Consider the following 23627-nt stretch of genomic DNA (forward strand, 5'->3'; position numbering starts at 1 on the left):
GTCTGGCAGGGGTATGACTGCCCGTGAGCACTTGCACTTTTAACCTGTACTGCCATACTTACTACATACTATCTAAGATCTCTTAAAGGCACAGGTTCCCTAGAGACAAGCCCAATCAGTAGTATCAGGTTTATAGAAAGCATGACAAATCAGTGTTCACGTTCAACCCTGTTGGCATCAAAGTCTTAAGTTTGTGAATCTGGAGGGATTCTTTCTGTAATAAGTCCCTTTGAATAACAGTGTTGTAAGGCCTATAAACATATATCACCATGTATTGTAAGTATGAGTCTTTATGTTGTTCTTCCACATAATGGGCAACTAAAGGAGCATCTATAACAAGATGTCTGATTCAAGACTGCTGTTCCGTTATTCATTGTTTTATTGGGTGGCAAGTTCTGTCCATGTACAATTTCTTGCAGGCACATTTAATTAAATACACCATGTTTGCCGTGTTGCAAGTGGAGAAAACCTCAGTGTGTGGTAAAAATATTACTTGGATCTCATCTTTATTCATCACAAAGTTGCAAGCTTTACAGCAGTCACATTTGTGATGGCCTGCCAGTAAACCCTTATTACTTTCTACAGGTCAAATATCAGATTAATTACTGAATCTCTTAATATTGCACGACCTATGGAATGCAGTTAAGGGGGGCATATAGCATCCTGGAATGTCTTCCAACAGGGGCTAACATTTGTGGATGATTTTTTTACCTGAATTGCCCAGTGGTGTATAATGTAATGCAAGTACTCTCCTATTGTCCTTGGGCTCAGTGTGGCATCTGATAGTTCATCCGCACTTCTCTCCATCGCCTGTTGCTTGCAGCTGGAAATAATGTCTTTTGGGTACCCTCTAGCCTTAAGTTCTTTACTCAAACATGTACTATTATCAAAAAAAATCAGATGGATAGGTAGAATTACGTTTGAGCCTAAGAAATTGCCCAAATGGTAAATTCCTGTGTATATGGGACGGATGTAATGAACCAGAAGTAAAGGTATGAGCTTCTGTCCATGGGTTTACAGTAAGGTCATATCGCAAGCCTGTTTTCTACTGATCTATATATCATTATATCCAAGAAATTAATCATTGTTGAACTCCACTACTTTGTAAATTGAATGTTTCTATTTACTATATTCATCCATAAGCAGAAGTTTTGGACCTGTTTGGGGACTTTAAATATGAAAAATAAATCATCTATGTACGGCTTCTATGCCAAGGGTTTTCAATAGCATTTCAATAACTCTCATGTTTGGCCATGAATATGTTTGCCACACTAGGGGCTGCTGAGCAGCCCATCGCAAACACTTTTATTTGATAGAAAAAATTCTCATTAAACCTATTTTTTCTAAAACGATCTCTAAAAGAGATAATAGAAAAAAGTGGGAGGGGACTGGTCTTCTGGCAGGCGGTTTTGCTTCCCCTACCTTCAGAGGGCAAGTTGGTTCTCCTACCTCCCAGTTGCTACTCAGCTGCCTGTTGTCTGGGATTTAAAGGGGTGAGCCTCTTGTTCTGGAAGACTCTGGTTAGGCTTTATTCAGAAACAGACATGCACTTAAGTCCTATGCATCTAGTTAGCTTTTTTATATTCGATAATTTAATTCTTGGCAAGAGGTACACTTCAACAACACTTTTGTTTCATTATAGGTATAGTACACAAGTAATACTATTAGAAATAGTTGCTTCCATTTTATTGTTTTATTACCACACAACTATATGCATCCTTAATATTGACTATCTCAACAAAATAGTATACCATTATTTAATTTATTTATTCAGTTTATAGTCTTCCTTTCTCACAACAGTGCCCAAGGCAGATTACAAAGAGTACAAGTCAATAAGAGTATTGACTGCATATCCCCCCATACCACCAAGCTTAGCCTCAGGCTGGTCTGTAAAGGGCTCACCCAACTTTCAAGACATCCGCTTGGGTGCCTGTCTCTTTTACCCATCAGAGTATCCGTCCATTGGGTATGGTAATACTCTCATTCTCCCAACACATTTCAATTTGAATTTAGTCTGGAGTTTTGTACTTAAACTACCTTGGTGGCTTTGGCTGATGATCTTTGTGAGGAGAGGAACAGGGTTAGTATGACCCTATTAAATTCTCCTGAATCTCTCAGTGGCTTTAATACCACTGAGTATGGAATTCGTCTGGAAAAATTGGCTGAAATGGGAGTTGGAGGCACTGTGTTATGGTGATTCAGAAAATATTCTGGAGGAAATTGTTATCTCTCTGTATGGGCATCTATTCTGTTTTGAATGTATATATGTAATAATACAGTGGCTGGTCCACATGACAGTTACAAAAACAGAAAACCAGGCAGACAAATTAGTGATCTCTACATACTAATGCTATTTGTCAAGTATGCAGGAAAAATATGACTTTATAAATTAACCAAACGGAAAAGGATGTCCACTAGCTGTTTGAATATTTTTTGCTATTTGGATGTAAAACTAACACAAGGTACTTTTAAAATTTTGCTTACTAAATGAAAGTCATGCCTAAAGCAGATCATGCTCTATTTAGAGCACTGGATAATTCTCTAGTGGTCGTAGGATGTAGCTCCTCCTCTCCGAGACAGGGTTAGTTGAATTGATTGATCCCAGAGAGGAGGGACTTGTCCCTTGCTCACCAGTTCTTTCTGGCCCTGCCTCTGAGCAGGATGTTGGATGACTGAACTCCTGAAGAGCAACAATCAGACATTGGAAAAAAGGAAACAACAGGGTGAAGCCCGTACAAAGTTCACTCAGGAAGGAAGCCCCCCCCCCCTTGTATTCACAGAGAACGTGAACGCAAGCAGCAGAGCTGATGGCCCTAGGTTCTCTAGATCCACCGCTTCTGTGCGGACTTTCACAGGGTCTCTCCAGCCTTCGAGCAAGGACAGCCTCCCCCCAACCTTCAGCAATCTTCAGGGGTGTGATTGAGCCATCGGCAGCCAGCAAGAATGATGCCAAGGCTAGAAAAAAGCCTCTGGGAGTTCAACTCAGCTGGCATGCAGCAGCAGAGGTGATTGGGGGAGTCTGCAACAGCACTTGCTAACGTGAATCGCAGTAAGCTGCCTTCCCCTAGGGCACCAAGACTGAAATGGAGACTCCTCTACAACTGTATAGTATAGGTATACTCAGCGCACTCACCACTGAGCCCCCCCCCTCTGTTTTTTCTCTTTAAGCGGGAAAACCTTTTTGGTGGGAATGGTGGCCAAAGTGGGGCTAGATACCACAGCAGCCATGACCTAGATCTGCCTAGTTCTCTGGCCTCCGCACATTCATCTTAGTCCGCTTGTGGGAAAAGACAACTTGCTAATGATCTGGACCTTTCATATCAAGAAGCTAAATTCAGTCTACTAGCTTAGTTAAAGCAGAGATAAGGAAAGAATTGAAAAGGCTATAAAGTAACACTCTCATAATCAGGCAGCACAGGTCTCAACAGATAGGCAGGGAAGACAGTAGAACCAGGGGCAGGCTCCAAAAGGAGCAGAAGCTCTGCGAACTCACCCTTTCTCCCTAAATCTAAAAAATGGAGAGTGGGGAAAACCCTGAGCCTTCAGGATCTCAGTCCCCTGGGGGATATCCAGTCCGATTCCAAAATGTCAGACCCCTTTTCAGTGAATAAAAAAGGAAAGTTATCGGATGAAGAAGAGGAAACATCAGTCCCTATACATGCAAGGTTGTTTCCCCAAGAAATTATTCTAGGTTACTTTTAAAGGTGTTAAAGGCACTGGAAATCCCACAAACATCCACCAGAAAAGAGGAAGTGGACCCTTCCTTCCCACAAGGATCAGAGAGAGCTCTGCCTAAGATGAGGGCCACCCAAATTGGAATGCCTCGACCAGCAGCTTTCCATAACCTAATGAAAGTGGAATGGGAGAACCTGGCCAAACCAAAATCCAACCAGTCCATCTTTAACAAGTTCTACTCATGAGCGCTGGAAGCAGCAAAGAAGATCAAACTGCCTATGGTTGATGACCCAGTTACTAGTCTAGCAACCAACTTGGTACTGCTGATAGACATATAAGGACTCCCATTTAATCTTTGTGACAGGAGAACAGAGCAAGCTCTATACAGAAATTTTGAAGCCTCATCAACCTCTCTTAGAGCCTTAGCTATGAGGTCGTTGTTTGCAAGAGCAATGTTTTCCTGGGTCTTGGACCTGGTTGCACCTGGAAGCAAGGTACCTAAGGACATTAAAGACGAAGTCAAGAAGATAGCCCTAGCTAAAGCCTTATCGTCAACGTCACCCTGGATGCGCTTCAAATGTCATCCAGAGCTTTGTGGTTCAATAGATGTAACACATGGCTGAGAAATTGGGACGTAGATCCCTCATCAAAGGCCAAGGTGGTAGCAATACCATTCACAGGAACTAAATTCTTCGGGAAGGCCTTAGACAAATTCCTAATAGAGCATAAGGGGAAAAAAAAGGTCCTACCATCAAAGAAGAGGGAGGTAAAGACAACAATGAGATGCCAGTCCTTTCGGGAATCTAAGTGTTCTCTGCGTTTGGGAAACTCTAGACCATGCAAGGGGCTCTGGCAACCTAGAACCAAAACAGAGAACAGACCCTTTTTCTTTCAAAAATCAGGTCAGTATTCCAAAGGACAAAAGAAAGAAGCCTCTGCATGACTACTGCCAGGAGACACAGACTGTCAAAATCGGAGGGGGGGGGGACTACAAAGTTTTGCAAACGTAGCACCAATTACAGACAGATGGGTACTGGATATGGTGACTATGGGATACAGTCTGGAATTTGATTCAAAGCCTCCCCATTGCTCTCTCCTTATCCCAAGAAACCCATTGAGACAAAAGCACCTCTCAATAAGAAAGGCCATACAACACCTCATAGAGATAAGGGCAATACTTATTTTATTATTTTATTTGTTTAAATTTATATTCTGCCCTCCCCGCACCGGCAGGGTCAGGGAGGATCACATTTGTATACATTAAAATTACAGCCACAGTTTAAAAACATAATAGATACAGTATAAATATTTAAAACCAACACAAGCAGCACAAACAGTTCATGAATCTATTTCCAACCGCCACTGAAAAATAGTTAAAAGAAGGAGGAAACTTCTTTTTTGGAGGTGGATGTTCTAACAGGGAGGGCCCCATTCTACCCTATTTTGGCTGGCAGGGGCCCTACCCAATAAAGCGATTGCCTTTACAATACAGAAACCAATGAGTATATTCAATAATCTTCATTGTACCAAAGAAGAATGGAAATGCCAGGACCATCCTGGACCTGACGTGGCTAAACGAGTACATCAAGACACACAAGTTCAGGATGGAAATGATGAGATCCATAGTAGAGTCTGTTCAGAAAGGAGACTACTTAGCCTCAGTAGATCTATCAGAGGCTTATTTACATGTACCCATAGAAGAAACCCTTTGGAAATACCTTCGCTTCACATATAATGGAGAACACTTTCACTACAGGGCTCTACCCTTTGGCTTGAAATCATCTCCAAGAGTATTTACCATGATACCAGTAACCTTAATAGCATTCCTAAAGCTCCGGGGTGTCTCACTGTTCCCATACTTGGACGATATTATGATAAAGGCTCTCTTCTAAACGTCCAGAATGGAGGTGGTAAAGCAGATGATAGAATGTCTGACGATCTATGACTTTGCAGTCAACAAAGGAAAGAGCAGTCTGACCCTGGTGCAGAGGATAGTGCATAATAGATGCAAGACAAAGTCTTTGTATCACAGGAGAGACAAGAGACAACGAAAGATCCGCTCCATCAGAAAAGAAGGACGGTGAAAGTGATGCTGATAGCCCAGCTCCAAGGAATGATGGTGTCCTGTCAAAACATTTTACAAGACCTCTCCAGAGGTTCCTGCTACCTTTCCAGAAAGCCAATGCTTGCAAACATCACAAAATCACACAAATACCAATGAGCCTCAACAAAGAACTACAATGGTGGATTAACGTTGCCAGGTTCCAGGAGGGTGTAACAGGGAATTAAAGAGAATCGTAATGATGATAGACACTGGGGCTGGGGAGCTCCCAATCAGGAAAGGATGGCCCAAGGAACATGGTAAGAAGAAGAAAAAAGACAACAGCATGAATCTGTTAGAACTCAGCGTAATCAGACAGGGTTTACTGGAATTCCAAGATCTACTGTCAGACATCATGTCATGGTACAAACAGACAACATGACGGCCAAAGTGTATGTAAGCAGACAAGGAGAAATCAGGTTCAAAACACTGAACAAGGAAGCAAATGCAATCCTGAAATAGGCAGAGACCAACTTACGATCCCTGAAAGCAGTACATGTTGCAGGACAAGACAATGCTCTGGTACATTGGCTAAGCAGAACAGTAGACCAAATGAAATGGATGATGAACAAAGAGGTATTCAGACAGGTGTTCAACAGATAAGGAGTACTAGCAGTGAATCTATTTGCAAATGCACAGAATCACCAAGTGCCAAGGTTCATATCAAGGAGAAAGGAGTCTCGAGCCACAGGAGCCAGATGGATTGAACAAGTGCCCTCAGCAACTGCAATATGCATTCCAATTCAACTTTTACGCAGAGTGGTACAAAAGATAGTGGAACAACAGGTAGAAGTGATCCTGATAGCTCCATTCTGGCTGAAGAGAGCATGACTCCAAGAACTGGGGAGACTGTCGACCTCAGAGCCATGGTGCCTACCACTGAGAAAAAAACCTACTAACACAAGGGGAGATGCAACATCCAGAACTGACACAAAGATGGTGAGGGATCTGGAGACCAAGTTCTATGAGGAAAGGTTGAAGGTTGAAGGAGCTCGGAATGTTTAGCCTGGAGAGGAGACAACTGAGAGGTGATATGATAACCATCTTCAAGTACTTGAAGGGCTGTCATATAGAGGATGGAACACAGTTGTTTTCTGCTGCCCCAGAAGGTCAGACCAGAACCAACGGCTTGAAATTAAATCAAAAGAGCTTTCGGCTAAACGTTAGGAAGAACTTCCTGACATAGTCCTTCAGTGGAACAGGCTTCTTTGAGAGGTGGTGGTCTCTCCTTCTTTGGTCATAGATGCAGAGGAGTTAGCCGTGTTAGTCTGCAGTAGCAAAATCAAAAAGAGTCCAGCAGCACCTTTAAGACTAACCAACTCTATGGTAGCATAAGCTTTTGAGAATCACAGTTCTCTTCGTCAGATGCATGGAGGGCAAGAAGAAACTGGTCAGATATATAGGTGGAGAGGGGAGGGCGGAGTAGATGCAAACAGTAGCTTCTGATATGGAGATCAGTTTGCTTCTGTTAAGGAAGTCAGTTACTTCTGATAATGAGATAACCATTCATAGTCTCTATTCAATCCCAGCTTGACTGAGTCAAATTTGCATATGAATTCCAATTCAGCAGCTTCCCGCTGGAATCCAGTGGGAAGCTACTGACTTCCTTAACAGAAGCAAACTGATCTCCATATCAGAAGCTACTGTTTGCATCTACTCCGCCCTCCCCTCTCCACCTATATATCTGACCAGTTTCTTCTTGCCCTCCATGCATCCGACGAAGAGAACTGTGATTCTTGAAAGCTTATGCTACAATAGAGTTGGTTAGTCTTAAAGGTGCTGCTGGACTCTTTTTGATTTTTCTCCTTCTTTGGAGGTTTTTAAGCAGAGGCTAGATGGCCATCTGATGGCAATGCTGATTCTGTGAATTTGGGCAGATCATGAGGGAGAGGGCAGAATGGATTACATCAATGCTTAGTTCTCGTGGCCTTCTCACATGCCCAGGGTAATGCCAATCACCACCTTGGGGGTCAGCCAAATTTCCACAGGCCATTTTGGTAGGGATCCTGGAGATGTTTTGCTAACTTGTGGGCATGGAGCAGGGGGAGGGGTGGGGGTCACTGGGGCAGTCGGGGGGGTAGTTGTGAATTGCTTGCATTGTGCAGGGGGTTGGACTAGATGACCCTAGAGGTACCTTCCAACCCTATGATTCTATGATTCCTAAACCTCACAGCATGGAGATTGAGCACAATCAGGCTACGAGGAATGGGTGATTTCCGCCTTGCTGGCATTCAGAAAATACTCAGCGAATAAGAGTTATAACACATGGCAGATATTTCACACCTGGAGTATGAATAGATTATATGACCCTTAACGGCCTCAGTAAAGGAGATCCTACTATTCCTATAAGAAAGGGTAAACAAATGGCTGCGCACTGGCACTCTCGTTAGCCATCTCAGCCATAAGAGGGGTAAGGAGGGGAACACCACTCACCCTACATCCACATGTCAGAAGGTTCCGAAGAAGAACATCATTCATAAATCCTCCTTGAATCCACAGATTCCCAACTTGGAACCTTAACTTATTATTGACAGCACTATCAAAGGAACCCTTCGAACCCATGGTGTCATGTCCGTTAAAGGAACTGATGCTCAAAACCATTATTCTAGTAGGAATTAACCTCAGCAAGAAGAGTAAAAGAGCTAAGAGCTCTGTACTTTCCACAACGATAAAGTCGTACTAAGAACTGATCGAGCTTTTATCCCGAAGGTAAATTTGATGTTTCATAAGGGTGAGGACATAGTCTTACAATCCTTTTGCCCAAACCTGAAACACACAGAAGGAATGATACCACCTAGATGTATGCCGAGCGCTGAGTTGTTATATGAATAGAAGCAAACAGATACGTAAGTCAGAAAATATGTTTGTGCCCTTTAGGAAATGTTCATTGGGAGAAAAAGTGTCCATAGCCACCTTTAGCAGATGGAACAGGTAATGTATAGTCTTAGTATACAAAGCCAAAAAGCTGGAACCTCCAAAAGGTATCAGAGCATACTCTCTCAGGAACAGCCACTTTGGTAGCATACAGAGCATTTCCTTCTATGGAGATGATATGCAAACCTGCAAGATGGAAATTGGTACACTCCTTTACCAAATATTATATGAGAGACAAAATAGCCTCTGATGAGGCAGCATTTGGGAGGAGAGTACTACAGAACACCCTTTGAACCCAGGAACCGAAAGACCCACTCTGGGACATACTGCTTTTTTGAATCCAACAGTGAGGACTGCCTGACTCTCAGGACCACTGGAGAATGGAAGATTTGAATCTCACTTACTGTGAAGCTTCCTTCTTGGTGGTCCAAGAGTGGCATAGTCCTACCCACCCTCAGTATCTACTAGGGGAGGGGTGTGCTGGAAAAACTCAAGTACCAGGTCTATTGACAAAAATGATGGAAATAGTAAAAAGTAAACCATTTGCGTCATAGTATTATAGTTTGCATCATAGTAAACAGTTTGCATCATAGTTTGCGTAAAAGTAAATGTTTGCATCATCGTGTTACAGATAAGGTTTACTAGGTGCAAAATGTGAAGGTGGAGAGGAAAAATATACCTTAGTCTCAACATGGAGGCTCACGTGGTGAATCATGGCTGGCAAACAAACTGGTGAGCAAGGGACAAGCCCCTCCCCTCTGGGATTGATCAAGTCAACTGACCCTGCTTCAGAGAGGAGGTGCTACAGCCCAACAGTGAGGACTGCCCCACTCCCAGACCACTGAGGAGGAAGCTTCACAGTAAGTAAGATTCAAATCTTCTGTTACACCACACACAATAGTGTAACCCATTGTCCCATCCCCTTCATTAAATCACCTTCTTGAACAATTGCACTGAAACACAGTCCTACTGCTTTACAAAACTGCTTGTCCTGAACAATTCTGTAGTACATATTTTGTGGAAGCGTGGGGGGCTTCCTGACCTCAGTCAGGCCATTGCACAACACAGAAAGGACATGTACAGGCTTTTTGATCTCACCCATTTCAGGGTGGTACCTGCAGAATGCCCTGCTCAGAACAGTGAAGCTATCATGGTGAGGAATGGGGAAGAGGTGGTCCTGCAGATTTGAGGGTCCAAGTCTATGAACGACTTTATATGTCATAGTGAGTACTTTGAATTGAGCTCAGTAACTGAGTGGCAGCCAGTGGAGTAACTACAGAATGTGTGTGATGTGCATACTCCACCTGGCTCCTAATAGTAGCCAAGTGGAGGCATTTTGTAGGTTGACTTCAGACTGCAGGTTGACTTGAAGGGAATACCTATGTGCATTACAGCAGCCTAACTTTTATGTTCATCTTCGTTCTTCTGTGCCTCCACACATGGGGACTGCGCAGGCGCAGGCCAGCCGCCGGAGAATTTTCTAGAGCTTCTATGGCTCCGAAGGGGCCGTCTGTCGCGCGCCTCAGCGACCGTCTTCCCGCCCAAACGGTCACGTGCTCCTCCAGCGACCAACGGCCCCTTCCCTCAGTTCTCTTCTTGCCGCCGCTTGGAGAGAACGTTTGAGCTTCGTGCTCTGCTTGTGCTTCGTGCCTTTCTGACTGATTGTTCTTGGCTTCTTGACTTCGGACTTCGGACCTCGACTATTCTTCGGATCTCGCTTTGGACTTTGACGTGGACTCGGTAATACGACTCGGACTGTTTTGACCTTTCTCTCGCGTGCCCCTTAAGATGGCCTCCACGGCTCTCTTTAAGCACTGCCTTCAGTGCCACACCAAAATGGCCAAGACCGATGGCCATGAGCTGTGCCTATTTTGTTTGGGGGAGACCCACAACGTGTCAGCCTGCAAGATCTGCCAGGGCTTCACCAACAAGGCCCGGCAGGATCGGAGGGCCTGACTGAATTCGTCACTGTGGCAGTCGGTCATGTCCGAGGGGACCCCGTTACCTAAGGCCGGCCCTAGCCCCTCTGCCGAAAGGCTTTCAAGAGCTGGCTCAGTGGCCTCCGCGAGGTCGGGGTCGAAACCGCGTCCCCCGAGTGCCTCGGCGTCGAGAGCGGCCTCTCCAGCGCAGGGTCCGGCGCGGCCGCCCCGGAGCGCGTCATCCACCAGGTCGGATCCGAGACCGACATCGGAACCGAGGATCCTGGTGCCGAGTCCCCGGTCAGAACCGACGACCGGTTCGATCCCTATTACATCGAAGAGGTCGAAGCAGAGGTCCCCCTCGAAGGCGAGGAGCGCGTCGGTTCCGAGGTCTTCTTCGGAACCGGCAAAAAAGAAGAAGAAGACCAAACATCATCGGTCGCCGCATCCTGCTCCCCAGGAGGAAGTCATCGTGCTTCCTCACACGCCTTCCCCTCATCTGGGTTCCCCCGAACCAGAGGAACTCTCCGTGCCGGTGCCGGATCCGATGGCCTTCGAAACGGTGCCCGCAGAGTTTTCGTCGGGGCCGGAGCCGAGCCCGCGCCGTCGGAGTCGACCATCTCCTGCCCTTCGGTCGCCGAGATTGGAACCGGGCCCGTCTCCTCGTCGGAGCCGTCCATCTCCTGCCCGTCCATCTCCGCCTGCTGTCAGTCGTGAGCGACGCCGGTCCGGGGACAGCATTCGATCTGCCCGATCCACTGCGTCCCGGCATCGTCAAGCCTCCTACCTTCCCTCGCCATACCGTTGCCAGTGGGAAGGGGCACCTGCTGGTTTCTCCGAGTCGGAACCGGGGCCATCGACGTCGAGGCGAACGTGGTTTCCCCCTCCAGTCCAGGGTGAGGACTCCCAGCACGGTTCCGAGGAAGGAGAGGTGGAGAGCCTGGCCGATTACCAGTCGGAATCCTGGTCCGAACCATCGCCGGCTGATGATCTGGTGCCATCTACGGGCTCCCCGTACGAGGACCTCCGCATCTATGCCGACCAGATGGCGAGGATGGCCCAGGCCCTCGAGATGGACATCTCCTCGGCAACCCCACAGACCAAAGACAAGCTGCTCAAGCGGATATATGGTGACAACCCGGCGTCCATTGGCTTCCCCATGCTCGAGGGTATTGAGGAGATCGTGGAGAAGGTGTGGAAGGTGCCCTGTGACCAGCCTCCAACATCTAAGAGGATCGAGCAGCTTTATAAGATCAAGCAGGGCACCTGGCCGGCGTTGGTGAAGCACCCTCCACCTTCCTCCTTGGTCACGGAGGAATTCAACCCCCGACGGTCGGGTCACTCCTCGGTGCCTGCAGATAAAGAGGGCAGAAAGCTTGATGCCATGGGCAGGCGCCAGTACATTGTCGCTTCGCTGGGTCTGAGGATTGCCAACTACCAGACCATCATGGCAGGGTACCAGCTGTACCTCTGGGAGAAGTTGGCGTCCTATACCCGGGACCTCCCACCTGAGCAGAAGGCTGTGGTGTCCCTGCTGCAAACAGAGGCTGTCCGGCTGTCTAAACAGCAAATGAATGCTGGGAGCCACGCTGCTGACACTGCTGCTAGAGGGATGGCTTCGGCGGTGGTCCTCAGGCGCCATTCCTGGTTGTGGTCGACCGCCCTGTCTCAGGAGGTGCGTTCCAGGGTGGAGAGCATGCCCTTTGAAGGGGACTCGCTGTTCTCCAAGTCCACCGACGAGACCCTGAAAAAGAAAAAGGAGGACAGACAGACGGCACGGTCCTTGGGTCTGGCTCCTGCGGACAAACCCGCCTCCAGGCCACGGTACGCCCCCCGGTCCGGCCCTTCCCACTTCCAGGGCAGGTACCAGCAGCAGCGGCCTGGTTTCCACCAGTATCCTGCCTACCAGCAACGGTCCTACCCTCCCGCACAGCAGCAGAGGAGGCGTAGGCCCTTCAAGCCTCGCCCGTCACAGCAACCGGCCCAGCAGAGAGATCAGCAGGGCGCCGGGAGGCAGTACTGACGGGTCACGCCAGCCGTATCCCCGAACTTTTCGGACAGACTTAAGTCCACTCCTCGCTGAGTGGGAGTCAATAACATCTGACTCATGGGTCTTAACGATTGTTGAACTGGGATACGGGCTGGAGTTCGTTGAGCTGCCTAGATGCAGTTCACCCCTGACAGCTGTCAATAACACTATGGCCGAGCTGGATGCGGAGATCGTGTCGCTCTTGGCCAAGGGTGCTGTGGAAGAATTGCCCTATGAGGACTCTGTAAAGGGTTTCTTCTCTAGGTTCTTCCTGGTCCCTAAGAAGGATGGGGGCTTACGTCCCATTTTAGATCTGAGGGGCCTTAATGCCTTCCTCAAGGTGACCAAATTCAAGATGGTTACGTTGGCGGCTGTGATCGCCTTGCTCAAACACGGGGATTGGTTTGCGGTCCTTGACTTAAAGGACGCATATTTTCACGTGGGGATACGGGAGGAGCACAGGAAATACCTGAGCTTCGTTTACCAGCGAAGGGTTTTCCGGTATAAGGTGCTCCCCTTTGGCCTGTCCACTGCCCCACGAGTGTTCACGAAATGTGTGGCCCCTGTGGTTTCCTTCCTACGGGAAGAGGGCTGTACCATCTTTCCGTACCTCGATGACTGGCTCATCGTGGCTGAATCGGAGTCTAGGCTGGTGCAGGACATTGGTTTGGTACTTAGCACTTGCCAACGCCTGGGGCTCCTGGTGAACTTTGAGAAATCCAAACTGGTGCCCAACTGCAAGGTGTCCTACATTGGTGCACTATTAGACTCTGTGGAGGGTAAGGCTCTGCTCCCTTTGGAGAGGGCTCGGTCCCTAAGGGGTCTAGTGTCCATGTTTAAAAGGAACCGATTCCAGTCTGTGCGCACTATCCAGTGCTTACTAGGGCATATGGCAGCGGCCACCTCTGTGGTGCCCTTTGCTAGGCTGCGTATGCGCCCTCTCCAGAACTGGTTTGTGCGGAGGTACGATGCTCTGCTGCACCCTCCGTCCCTCAAATTCTCTATCCCGAGGGTCATCCTCTCCTCCTTGGACTGGTGGCTGTCTGATGACAACTTGTTTAAAGGGACCCCCTTTGGGTATCAGCACCATGACGTCACAGTTACCACTGATGCCTCTCTGTTGGGGTGGGGGGCTTACTGTGGTGACGTGTCTGTGCAAGATGTCTGGTCTGAGAGGGAAAAGACCCTCCATATCAATGTGCTTGAACTAAGAGCCATTCGTTTCGCACTTGTGTCTCTTACAGCACTGCTGAGAAATCGTCAGGTGTTGGTGCAGACGGACAACACGACTGCCATGTATTACGTGAATCAGCAGGGGGGCACAGTGTCCATGGCCCTGTGCCGGGAAGCCACGCTCACTTGGCAGTGGGCTATCAGGAACGGCGTGTCGCTCCGTGCTATACACGTGGCTGGGTCAGACAATGCCCGGGCAGATGCCCTCAGCAGGGTCCCTTTGCTGGACCACGAGTGGGAACTGAACGTAGAGTGCATTGGGCCGATCTTTCAGATGTGGGGTCATCCGGTGATGGACGTGTTCGCCACTGCGGCAACCACCAAGGCCCACACGTTCTGTTCCAGGGCTGGGAGCGACCCCCTCTCTATTGGGGATGCCTTCCAGTTTACGTGGACGCAGGGCTTGCACTACATGTTTCCTCCCTTCCCCTTGATTCCCAGGGTCCTGTGCAAGATAGAGGAGGACGGGACGGACTGCATCCTGGTGGCCCCCTTTTGGCCACGGCAGGTTTGGTTCCCGAAGCTCCTGCGGATGTCCCAACGGACATATGTCAGTCTGCCCCCTCGGCAGGACCTTCTCCTGAAGGGAGCCTGGTCCACCACGATCCCAGGAAGCTGCACCTCACGGCTTGGCGGATCGTTCCTCCCCTGTAGGCTTTACTGACGAGGTACAGAGAGTCCTCCTGAATGCTCGTCGGCCGTCTACTAGGCGCGCTTATGCGGCCAAGTGGCGCAGGTTTGAACTTTGGGCACTTACTAAAGGAGTGGTGCCTGAAAGCAGTCCCTTGGGGGTTGTATTCGAGTATTTGTGCCACTTGCGTGGCCTGGGCTTGAAGGTTTCCTCCCTCAAGGTCCACCTGGCAGCGATATCAGCTGCTCACACCCGAGTTGAGGGTGCTACACTGTTTTCTCACCCACGATCCCGCCAGTTCCTTAAGGGCATGTACAATCTTTACCCACCTGTGTCGGCGCCAGTGCCTCAGTGGTCACTGTCCTTGGTACTCTCACGTCTCATGTTGCCTCCTTTTGAACCTATGGCTACCTGCCCCTTGGATATGCTATCCTACAAGGTGGCATTCTTGGTGGCTGTGACATCGGCCAGAAGGGTCAGTGAGCTGTCTGCACTGCGGTCTGACCCTCCCTTTCTTGTGTTTCATCCCAACAAGGTGGTCCTGCGTCCCTGCCTCGGGTTTCTGCCCAAGGTGGTGTCCGCCTTCCACCTCTCGCAGGATATCTCACTGCCTGCATTCTTTCCTCAACCTTCCTCTAAGGGGGAAAAAGGCCCTCCATTCCCTAGACTTGAAGAGGGCCCTAGCCTATTACCTGGATAGGACGAAGGGATTCCGTTCCAGTCCTCATCTGTTTGTATGTTTTGGGGCCAAGGACAAGGGTAACAGGGCTTCCTCACAGACCCTGTCTAGGTGGATTGTGGCGGCCATTAGCAGGGCCTATTCCCTGGCAGGGGTAGCTTGCCCGCTTCATGTTAGGGCCCACTCCACGCGGTCCCAAGCATCCTCTTCGGCACTCCTCAGGGGGGTGCCCCTGGTTAACATTTGTAAAGCAGCCACATGGTCCTCTGCAGACACCTTTGTCAGGCATTACGCCATTGATGTCAATGCGGAGCAGGATGTATCTGTGGCCAGGGCTGTCCTACACTCCCTTTTTTCCTGAGGGAGTCTTGGGAAGATTTTCTTGGCGTACCTGCTAGGTACCCTTGAGTGAATGAGTGTATATATATGTATATTTGGGTGTATATATGTGTAAATATTGGGTACTGATGTATCACTGCACAGTTTACATAGATGTATATATGCATATCTATTTGTTGTTGTTCTTGTTTGTTCAATAAAATTGTGTTGGACTTCACCCCACCTTCCTTATTGTGTGAAGCTTGGTACACTCCCATGTGTGGAGGCACAGAAGAACGAAGATGAAAACAGGTTTAACATACCTGTAACTTATGTTCATCGAGTTCTTCTGTGCTGACACACAACCCTCCCTCCTACCCCGCTGTGAATTCCAATGCACAAAGATGTGGTGGCTGTAACTGAATCTGATGTGTTTTAAGGTGTTACGGCTAAGTGTGTTGGTCAAGCGGCGGCAAAGGAGAACTGAGGGAAGGGGCCGTTGGTCGCTGGAGGAGCACGTGACCGTTTGGGCGGGAAGACGGTCGCTGAGGCGCGCGACAGACGGCCCCTTCGGAGCCATAGAAGCTCTAGAAAATTCTCCGGCGGCTGGCCTGCGCCTGCGCAGTCCCCCATGTGTGTCAGCACAGAAGAACTCGATGAACATAAGTTACAGGTATGTTAACCCTGTTTTAGTTACTATTGCGTGGATCCAGGTGGCCAGATCCACAGAGTCTACATAGGGGGGCATCTTCTGGGCTAAACAAAGTTTGAAGAAAGCTTTTTTTATTTTTATTTTTTTGCAGCTGCATTAACTTGCTTCTCCAGGAGCAATGCTGAGTCTAGTATAAGTCCTAGGCTCTTAACCAAATCACTAAGGCACAGCAGAACTCCACTGAAATTTTGAAACACAAAGTCCTTAAAGACCTCAGGCTTCACAACTAGCATTACCTCCCATCTTGTCAGGATTCAATTTCAATATGTTCACTCTTAGCCATGTAATGACAGCAGTCAGACAGTGGCTCAAGACCTCTACTACATCACCAGGAGATTTGAATAGAGAACTAAAGAGCTTGGTATTGTTACCATATTGATAGCATTGTCCTCAAAATACTGTGAATAATTTCTCTTAAGAGATTTACCCAGAGATTGAATAGCTTGGGGGAACCCCTTAGGACAAATCTATTGATTGTAACTGGTCTCTAGTGGCGACTATTTGAATATGTTCTGTGTGGAAAAATTTAAACTAATCCGGAGCACAATCCATTTTGGTATTCTAAAATTTACTTTCCAAAACAATAGTGGTGACTACTAAGTATTCCTTTGAAGTCTTAACATTTGTGCTTGCTACACTGATTTTGTATCTTTTACTTGCAGCTGAGTGAAGTTCCAGCACTCAGGTTTCTATTTTGTATTGATGCAACTTTGATTTTTGTTAGCTGCCTTGAGCATATTAACAAAAAGATGGATCCTTTGGCTGATTGATATAATTTTTAATATTAATTGGAATCCTAGAACTGGGAAGAATAACCATGTTCTTTGTATACTTAAAGGATGGAGCTTAGATGTGTTATTGCTGTTATACGGCATGGGGATCGGACACCAAAACAAAAAATGAAAATGGAAGTTAAACATCAACGGTAAGTGATTAACAGGAAAGGGGGGGAACTAGATTAACCTATTGTTTTTTTCAAATTGTTTGAGGGTATTGTCCTAGGGTATTATTGTGCATTGGGCGGGTGATTCCACACTAGTGGTTTTCTGCTGTTCAGCTTCCAAATGACCTCGATTTTTCTTTGTGTTTCCACATGTGGGAAGGCAATCCTAGCAGCAGCTTCGAAGTCACTGCAGGTTTTGTCTGGTTTTTTTCCATCCTGCTTTTCCCTAACTTATTTGTCCATTTGCAGCAGATTAGGGATTTTAATCATGCGAAATTCTTTATCCGATGTTCTCCCCACCCTTGCCCTTCTCTCTCGCCCTTCGAATCAACTTAATTTGATTGGCCAATCATGTTTTCTAAGCCACACCCACTACCTTTCCTTTTCCCTTGTTTTTTTAAAAAAAAATTTATAAAAATCTTTGCAATGTTTCTTCAAGTCTGTGCAGAAACATATCCTTTGTCATGTAACAACAGCTGACCAATAACGGGTCCGTTTTTCAACTTGTCAAATTTGATACTTGTTGCTCGCTGACAGCTGACAGCTTCTGGGGCAGAGGGAAAGCGGGGTCATCGGTAACAATTTTCCCTCCAGATGTCAATAACCAATACACATTCCACGATATTGGTGGGAAATGCTCTGACCTATCAGATGTGTTTGTTTGATGCAACGTTTATATGTAGCAACTTTTTTTGACAATTTTTTTTTTTTAAATGAAGACACACATCTGTCAACACTTCCCCTGGAAAAAGCAGTGAGGAATTGATTTTTATACTGGCAAATTCCGCATGATGGACTTTGAGCATGATGAAATGAAATGTCAATGCGAAACAAAAGCCTTAATGTGGAATCAGGGAGCAGTGGATTCGTACGACTCCACTGCAGCACGACTGCTCAGAAAGTCCGATCAAAATCGATCATGTGGAATCCCCCGGTGACTGTATTGTCGGGTATCATTGTGTCGTGGGTGTCTGTAGATTATAGAGTAATATGGATTTTGAGTAGTTTTTAAAATACCAGAATTAAGAATTTAGGATGTGTCTGCATCAATGTCTTTTGTTACAGGTTCTGATATCTTAAAGTTACTTTCTGCATGTACCCTGCTCGTATTTCCTTGTTGCTTCTGGGAATGGGGGCTTTTGTGTTGTCTTAATTTTAAAATCAATAAAATAATATAGTACTCAAAATCTCTCAAGTTGACAATGCACTCTTTCATGTTATGGATGTACAAAAAGGGAGCAGGGTAAGCCTGAGATGTTTCTGTAAGACAGGTGGATACCTTGGAAATATTTCTCATAACAGGTGGCAGTACATTGGTCAGAAAAGTGGACATTCCAAAGCATTAGGGATATTATGTAATATTATGATGTTCGTTTTATTTTACAAATAAACTCAGAAATGTAGTACTGTGTAAGATAAGCTATTAAATGAAGCATGGACTGTGCAAAGCATTTCAGGATTTTGCAGTAATAATTCCAGAATGGTTGGTGTCATCTACAGCAGAAGTCTGAATGACGAGTTATATTATTAGCTGTTTCAGAACTGGGTAAGAAACATAAACCTCTGTGAATTTTCACATATATTACTGTATGGAACAAATAATATGAGACATTGCTCAGAAGAAACTATATGTACAATATGGTACTATTTCAGTCTTTTGGGGACTCTTGGTACCAGGGCCATGCAAGTTTCGTACTTGAACAACTTCTTGTGTGTGTAAATATTCATATCAAATGGCACATATCATGACATTAGCCAGACAATTGTGTTTGTTCTGTTTCTTCTGCCATAAGAGTTGAGTAATTCAAGGCCTAGTGGCAGCTGGTAGATTAATCCACTTCTAATAATTTACATGTTTCTTTTAAAGATTTTTCGATCTTTTTGAAAAATGCAATGGATATAAGTCTGGGAAGCTAAAACTGAAAAAACCTAAGCAATTACAGGCAAGTTTGTTAGTCTTTCTTATTTTTCTACATAAAAATAGTGTATTTTTATAAGCTGATTATACAATATACCATTTTTTCCAGGAAGTACTTGATATTGCAAGACAACTTTTAGTAGAACTTGGGCAAAACAATGACTCTGAAATTGAAGAAAGCAAGGCTAAACTTGAACAATTGAAAACTGTGTTGGAAATGTAAGTGTTTAATTTGAAAGTCTTTTGACAAAGCAAGAGCATCTTTCTGGAGTCTGGACATGCATCAATTTTAGTGGGTATTAAGAGGGAGCTGCGGCTCACTGTTGTCAAAGTGGATTATAACCAGTTATTGATATTAGTAAGATGATACCTTTTTCAGTTTTTGTGTGTGTGTATGAAATCTGGCCCTATTTATTTCTTTGTTTACATTTTTAACCTGTGCTCTACCTGAATGGTAGCTTACAAAGAGCATTAAAACCATCATAACATAAGTATATAAAGTGCAGCCTTACCAGAATTGTAATATTACAATCGTTAAAATAGGGACAGGTCAACATATAGATCAAGTATAAACAGCAACAATGGATGATTTGTTCTAAAAAACTTGCAATAATAATGTGCCAACAACAGGTCAGTTTTTAAATAAAATATGTAAAATGTGACAAACATAGCCTAAAAACAAAATAAAAAGAACAATACTAACTAAAAGGCATACTTGCAATGAAACAGTAACAGTCAGGAATAAAATAGTTTTGAAATATTTTATAAGGAAGTCAGAAAAATGTTGAAAAGGGAATGGGTAAAAACTCGGTAAAGTTCACTAAGAGCCTGGGTAAATAAAACTATTTTAAGCTGGTACTGGCCAGGAAGGTAGCTGTGGAGAAGATATCCTATAAGCAAGGCAACACAATACCAGTTTGAGCTAAACTGGAGTTTTTCCTTGTTATGCTCCTTCAACTGAAGATAAGAGTTAGATGTTTGAATGTTCTGTCATAAAGGTGAACTCTTCACAAGAAAATAGCAAGTCAAAAGGAAGACTTAAGCTGACTCTTTCTTGACATGCCAATTTTGTATATGCTGGGAATTTTTGAGATGGGGGAACATTCAAACATGCTGTTCATAAAATCATAGAGTTGGAAGGGGCCATACAGACCATCTAGTCCAACCCCCTGCCCAGTGCAGGATCAGTCTAAAGCATCTCTGACAAGTATTCATCCAGCCTCTTCTTGAAAACTGCCAGTGAGGGGGAGCTCACCACCTCCCTAGGCAGCTGATTCCACTTTTGAACTACTCTGACCGTGAAAAAGTTTTTCCTAATATCCAGACGGTACCTTTGTGCATGTAATTTAAGCCCATTGCTTCGGGTCCTACCCTCTGCTGCCAACTGGAACAGCTCCTTGCCCTCCTCCAAATGACAGCCTTTCAAATATTTAAAGAGAGTAATCATGTCCCCCCTCAACCTCCTCTTCTCCAAACTAAACATTCCCAAGGCCCTCAGCCTTACCTCATAGGGCTCAGTCTCCAGATCCTTGATCATTCTCGTTGCTCTCCTCTGCACCCTCTCGATTTTGGTCACATCCTTTTTGAAGCGAGGCCTCCAGAACTGCGCACAATACTCCAGGTGTGGCCTGACCAAGGCAGTATAGAGAGGGGCTATGACCTGCGATTTCAACGCTATGACCCCTTTGATACAACCCAAGATTGAATTAGCCTTTTTTGCCACCGCATCACACTGACTGCTCATATTTAGTTTACAGTCCACTCTTACCCCAAGTTCCATTTCACATATACTACTGCCCAGAAGTGTATCCCCCATCCAGTATTTGTGCTTCCCATTTTTGTGGCCCAGATGTAATACTGTGCACTTGTCTTTGTTGAATTGCATCCTGTTCACAGCTGCCCACTTCTCCAGAGTATTCAGGTCTTGTTGAATTTTAATTCTATCTTCTTGGGTGTTTGCTGCTACTCCCAATTCGGTATCATCAGCAAATTTAATGAGCAGCCCTTCCACTCCTTCATCCAGATCATTGATAAAAATATTGAAAAGTACCGGGCCCAAAACCGACCCCTGCGGCACCCCACTGGACACCTCCCTCCAATCTGATGGAATGCCGTTGACCACCACTCTTTGAGTGCGGTCCTCTAACCAGTTCCCTATCCACCAAACTGTCCTATAGTCCACTCCACAGTCTTCCAGTTTGCCCATCAGAATGTCATGGGGAACCTTATCAAAAGCTTTACTGAAATCTAGATAAATCACGTCAACAGAGTTCCCCCAATCCAGTAAGCTGGTCACTCGATCAAAGATGGAAACCAGGTTGGTCTGGCAAGATCTGTTAGGAACAAAACCATGCTGACTTCCCCGGATCACTGAGCGGTCCTTCAGATGCTTACAGATTGATCCCTTTAAAATCTGTTCTAATATCTTCCCATCAAGAGAAGTCAGACTGACCGGCCTGTAGTTTCCTGGGTCATCCTTCTTTCCTTTCTTAAAGATTGGGATAACATTCGCTCTTCTCCAATCTTGTGGCACATCCCCAGTCCTCCAGGAAGATGATGGACAGGGGTTCTGCAAGTTCTCTAGAAAGTTCTTTTAGCACTCTTGGGTGCACCCCATCTGGCTCAGGGAATTTGTATTCATCCAGTGCAGCCAGATGCCTCTCCACAACCTCTCTGTCAATGTCAACTAGCCACTCAGGTGTCTTGTCACATTTTCTAGTATCTCTAGATGTGCCTGAGTTCTTCAGGGAGAAAACAGAGGCAAAAAAGTCATTAAGCCTGTCTGCTTTTTCTCTGTCCTGCATCAGATTTTTTCCATCTACTCCCAACAGCAGTCCAATTGCATCTTTTACCTTGCGTTTGCTTCTCACATATCTGTAGAAGTTTTTCTTATTGTAGCGAGTCCTCCTGGCCAGACCCAGCTCGTACTGAGCTTTGGCTTCTCCGATGGCTGATCTGCAGTACCTAGTAACCCTCATATACTCCTCTTTAGAGGTCTGTCCTTCTCTCCATTTCCTGAACATTTCCTTTTTCTCCCTTAGCTTATTCTGGAGCTCTCTGTGCATCCACATCGATTTCTTGGAGCCTTTACCATGTTTCCGTCTTGCTGGGATAGTGAGGGCTTGAGCTTGGAAAAGCTCGTGTTTGAGAGGGGCCCACCCTTCACTCGCTCCTTTCCCTTCCAGCACACTCCCCCATGGAATGACTCTCATCAAGCCTCTGAGTTCATCGAAGTTGGCCCTACGAAAATCTAATTTACGAGTCTGGCTATGAACTTCCTTGGCTCCCCACAGCAACTGGAATTCAAGGAGGACATGGTCACTTCCCCCTAAGGTCCCCGCCATCTTCATCTCATCTACCAATTCTTCCCTGTTGGTTAATATCAAGTCTAGTATGGCCGAACCCCTTGTAGCTTCCTCCACCTTTTGAAAAAGGAAGTTATCGGCCAGGCAGGTCAGGAAATTGCGTGATTCATGACGCTTTGCTGAGCCTGTCTCCCAGCACACATCAGGGAAGTTGGAGTCATCCATAATTACAAGGTTCTGATGTCTGGATACTCTACCAATCTGTTCAAAGAGGACAGCATCCATTTCTTCTCGCTGGTCAGGTGGTCTGTAGCAGACTCCAACAATAATACCCTTTGTCCTTCCTCCCCTTATTTCTACCCATATGCTTTCCACCAGGCTGTCCGCCCCATTCTCCATAACTTCTTGACAATCAAGCCCTCTCCTCACATACAACGCCACTCCACCTCCTCTTCTACCCTTCCGGTTTTTCTTGAGCAACTCATACCCATCCACTAGCACATTCCAGTCATGGGAATCATCCCACCAAGTCTCAGTAATTCCTACTATATCGTAGCCCTCTGTTTGCAATAGAAGCTCAAGCTCTTCTTTCTTATTGCCCATACTTTGGACATTGGTATATAGACACTTGTAGCCTTGTACCTTTGTTTGACCTTTCCTACCCAGGTGGGTCCCCACTGTTTTCACTTCGTCATTGAAATCACCATGTCGATCGTCCCCTTCCCCTTGCGGCATCAGTTTAAAGCTCTTCTGATGAAGTTCTCCAGGTTTGTTGCAAATGTTTTCTTCCCCGCCCTTGAGAGGTGAAGCCCATCATGTGCTAGAAGGCCTTCTCTAAGAAAACCTATCCCATGGTTTTAGAACCCAAAGTGCTCCTGCCGGCATCACCAACTCAGCCAACGATTCACCTCAAGTATGGTCCGCTCCCTGCGTGTTCCTCTTCCTGTGACTGGAAGGACAGAAGAGAATACCACCTGAGCCCCCAATGTCTTCAACTGCCTTCCAAGAGCTTCATAATCCTCTTTAATTCTTGCAGCAGTATTCACAGCCATGTCGTTCGTTCCCACATGAATCAGCACAAATGGGTACTTATCAGCAGGCTTGATGAGTTTTGGCAGCCGGTCGGTAATTTCCTGACTTCTGGCTCCCGGCAAGCAACACATCTCTCGGAATAGGGGATCTGGCCCAGAGACATGGCGTTCCATACCCTTGAGCAAAGAGTCTCCGACGACTACCACCTTCCGTTTTTTTCCACTTCCATGTGGCCCCATGTCTTCTGCACACCCTCTT

At 46.1% G+C, this 23627-nt stretch overlaps 1 protein-coding gene across 1 annotated transcript in view; it reads left to right on the forward strand.

The window, feature by feature from the left end:
• Positions 1–23627, forward strand: part of PPIP5K2 (diphosphoinositol pentakisphosphate kinase 2) — a 203929-nt gene that overhangs the window by 63203 nt on the left and 117099 nt on the right. Inside the window, exons 11-13 of the mRNA XM_054986269.1 lie at positions 17010–17096; positions 18982–19057; positions 19142–19251. Of these exons, the coding sequence (XP_054842244.1) occupies positions 17010–17096; positions 18982–19057; positions 19142–19251 (273 nt within the window). The remainder of the gene's footprint in view (positions 1–17009; positions 17097–18981; positions 19058–19141; positions 19252–23627) is intronic.

This window comes from Eublepharis macularius, chromosome 8, assembly GCF_028583425.1.
Source record: "Eublepharis macularius isolate TG4126 chromosome 8, MPM_Emac_v1.0, whole genome shotgun sequence".
Classification (NCBI taxonomy): domain Eukaryota; kingdom Metazoa; phylum Chordata; class Lepidosauria; order Squamata; family Eublepharidae; genus Eublepharis; species Eublepharis macularius.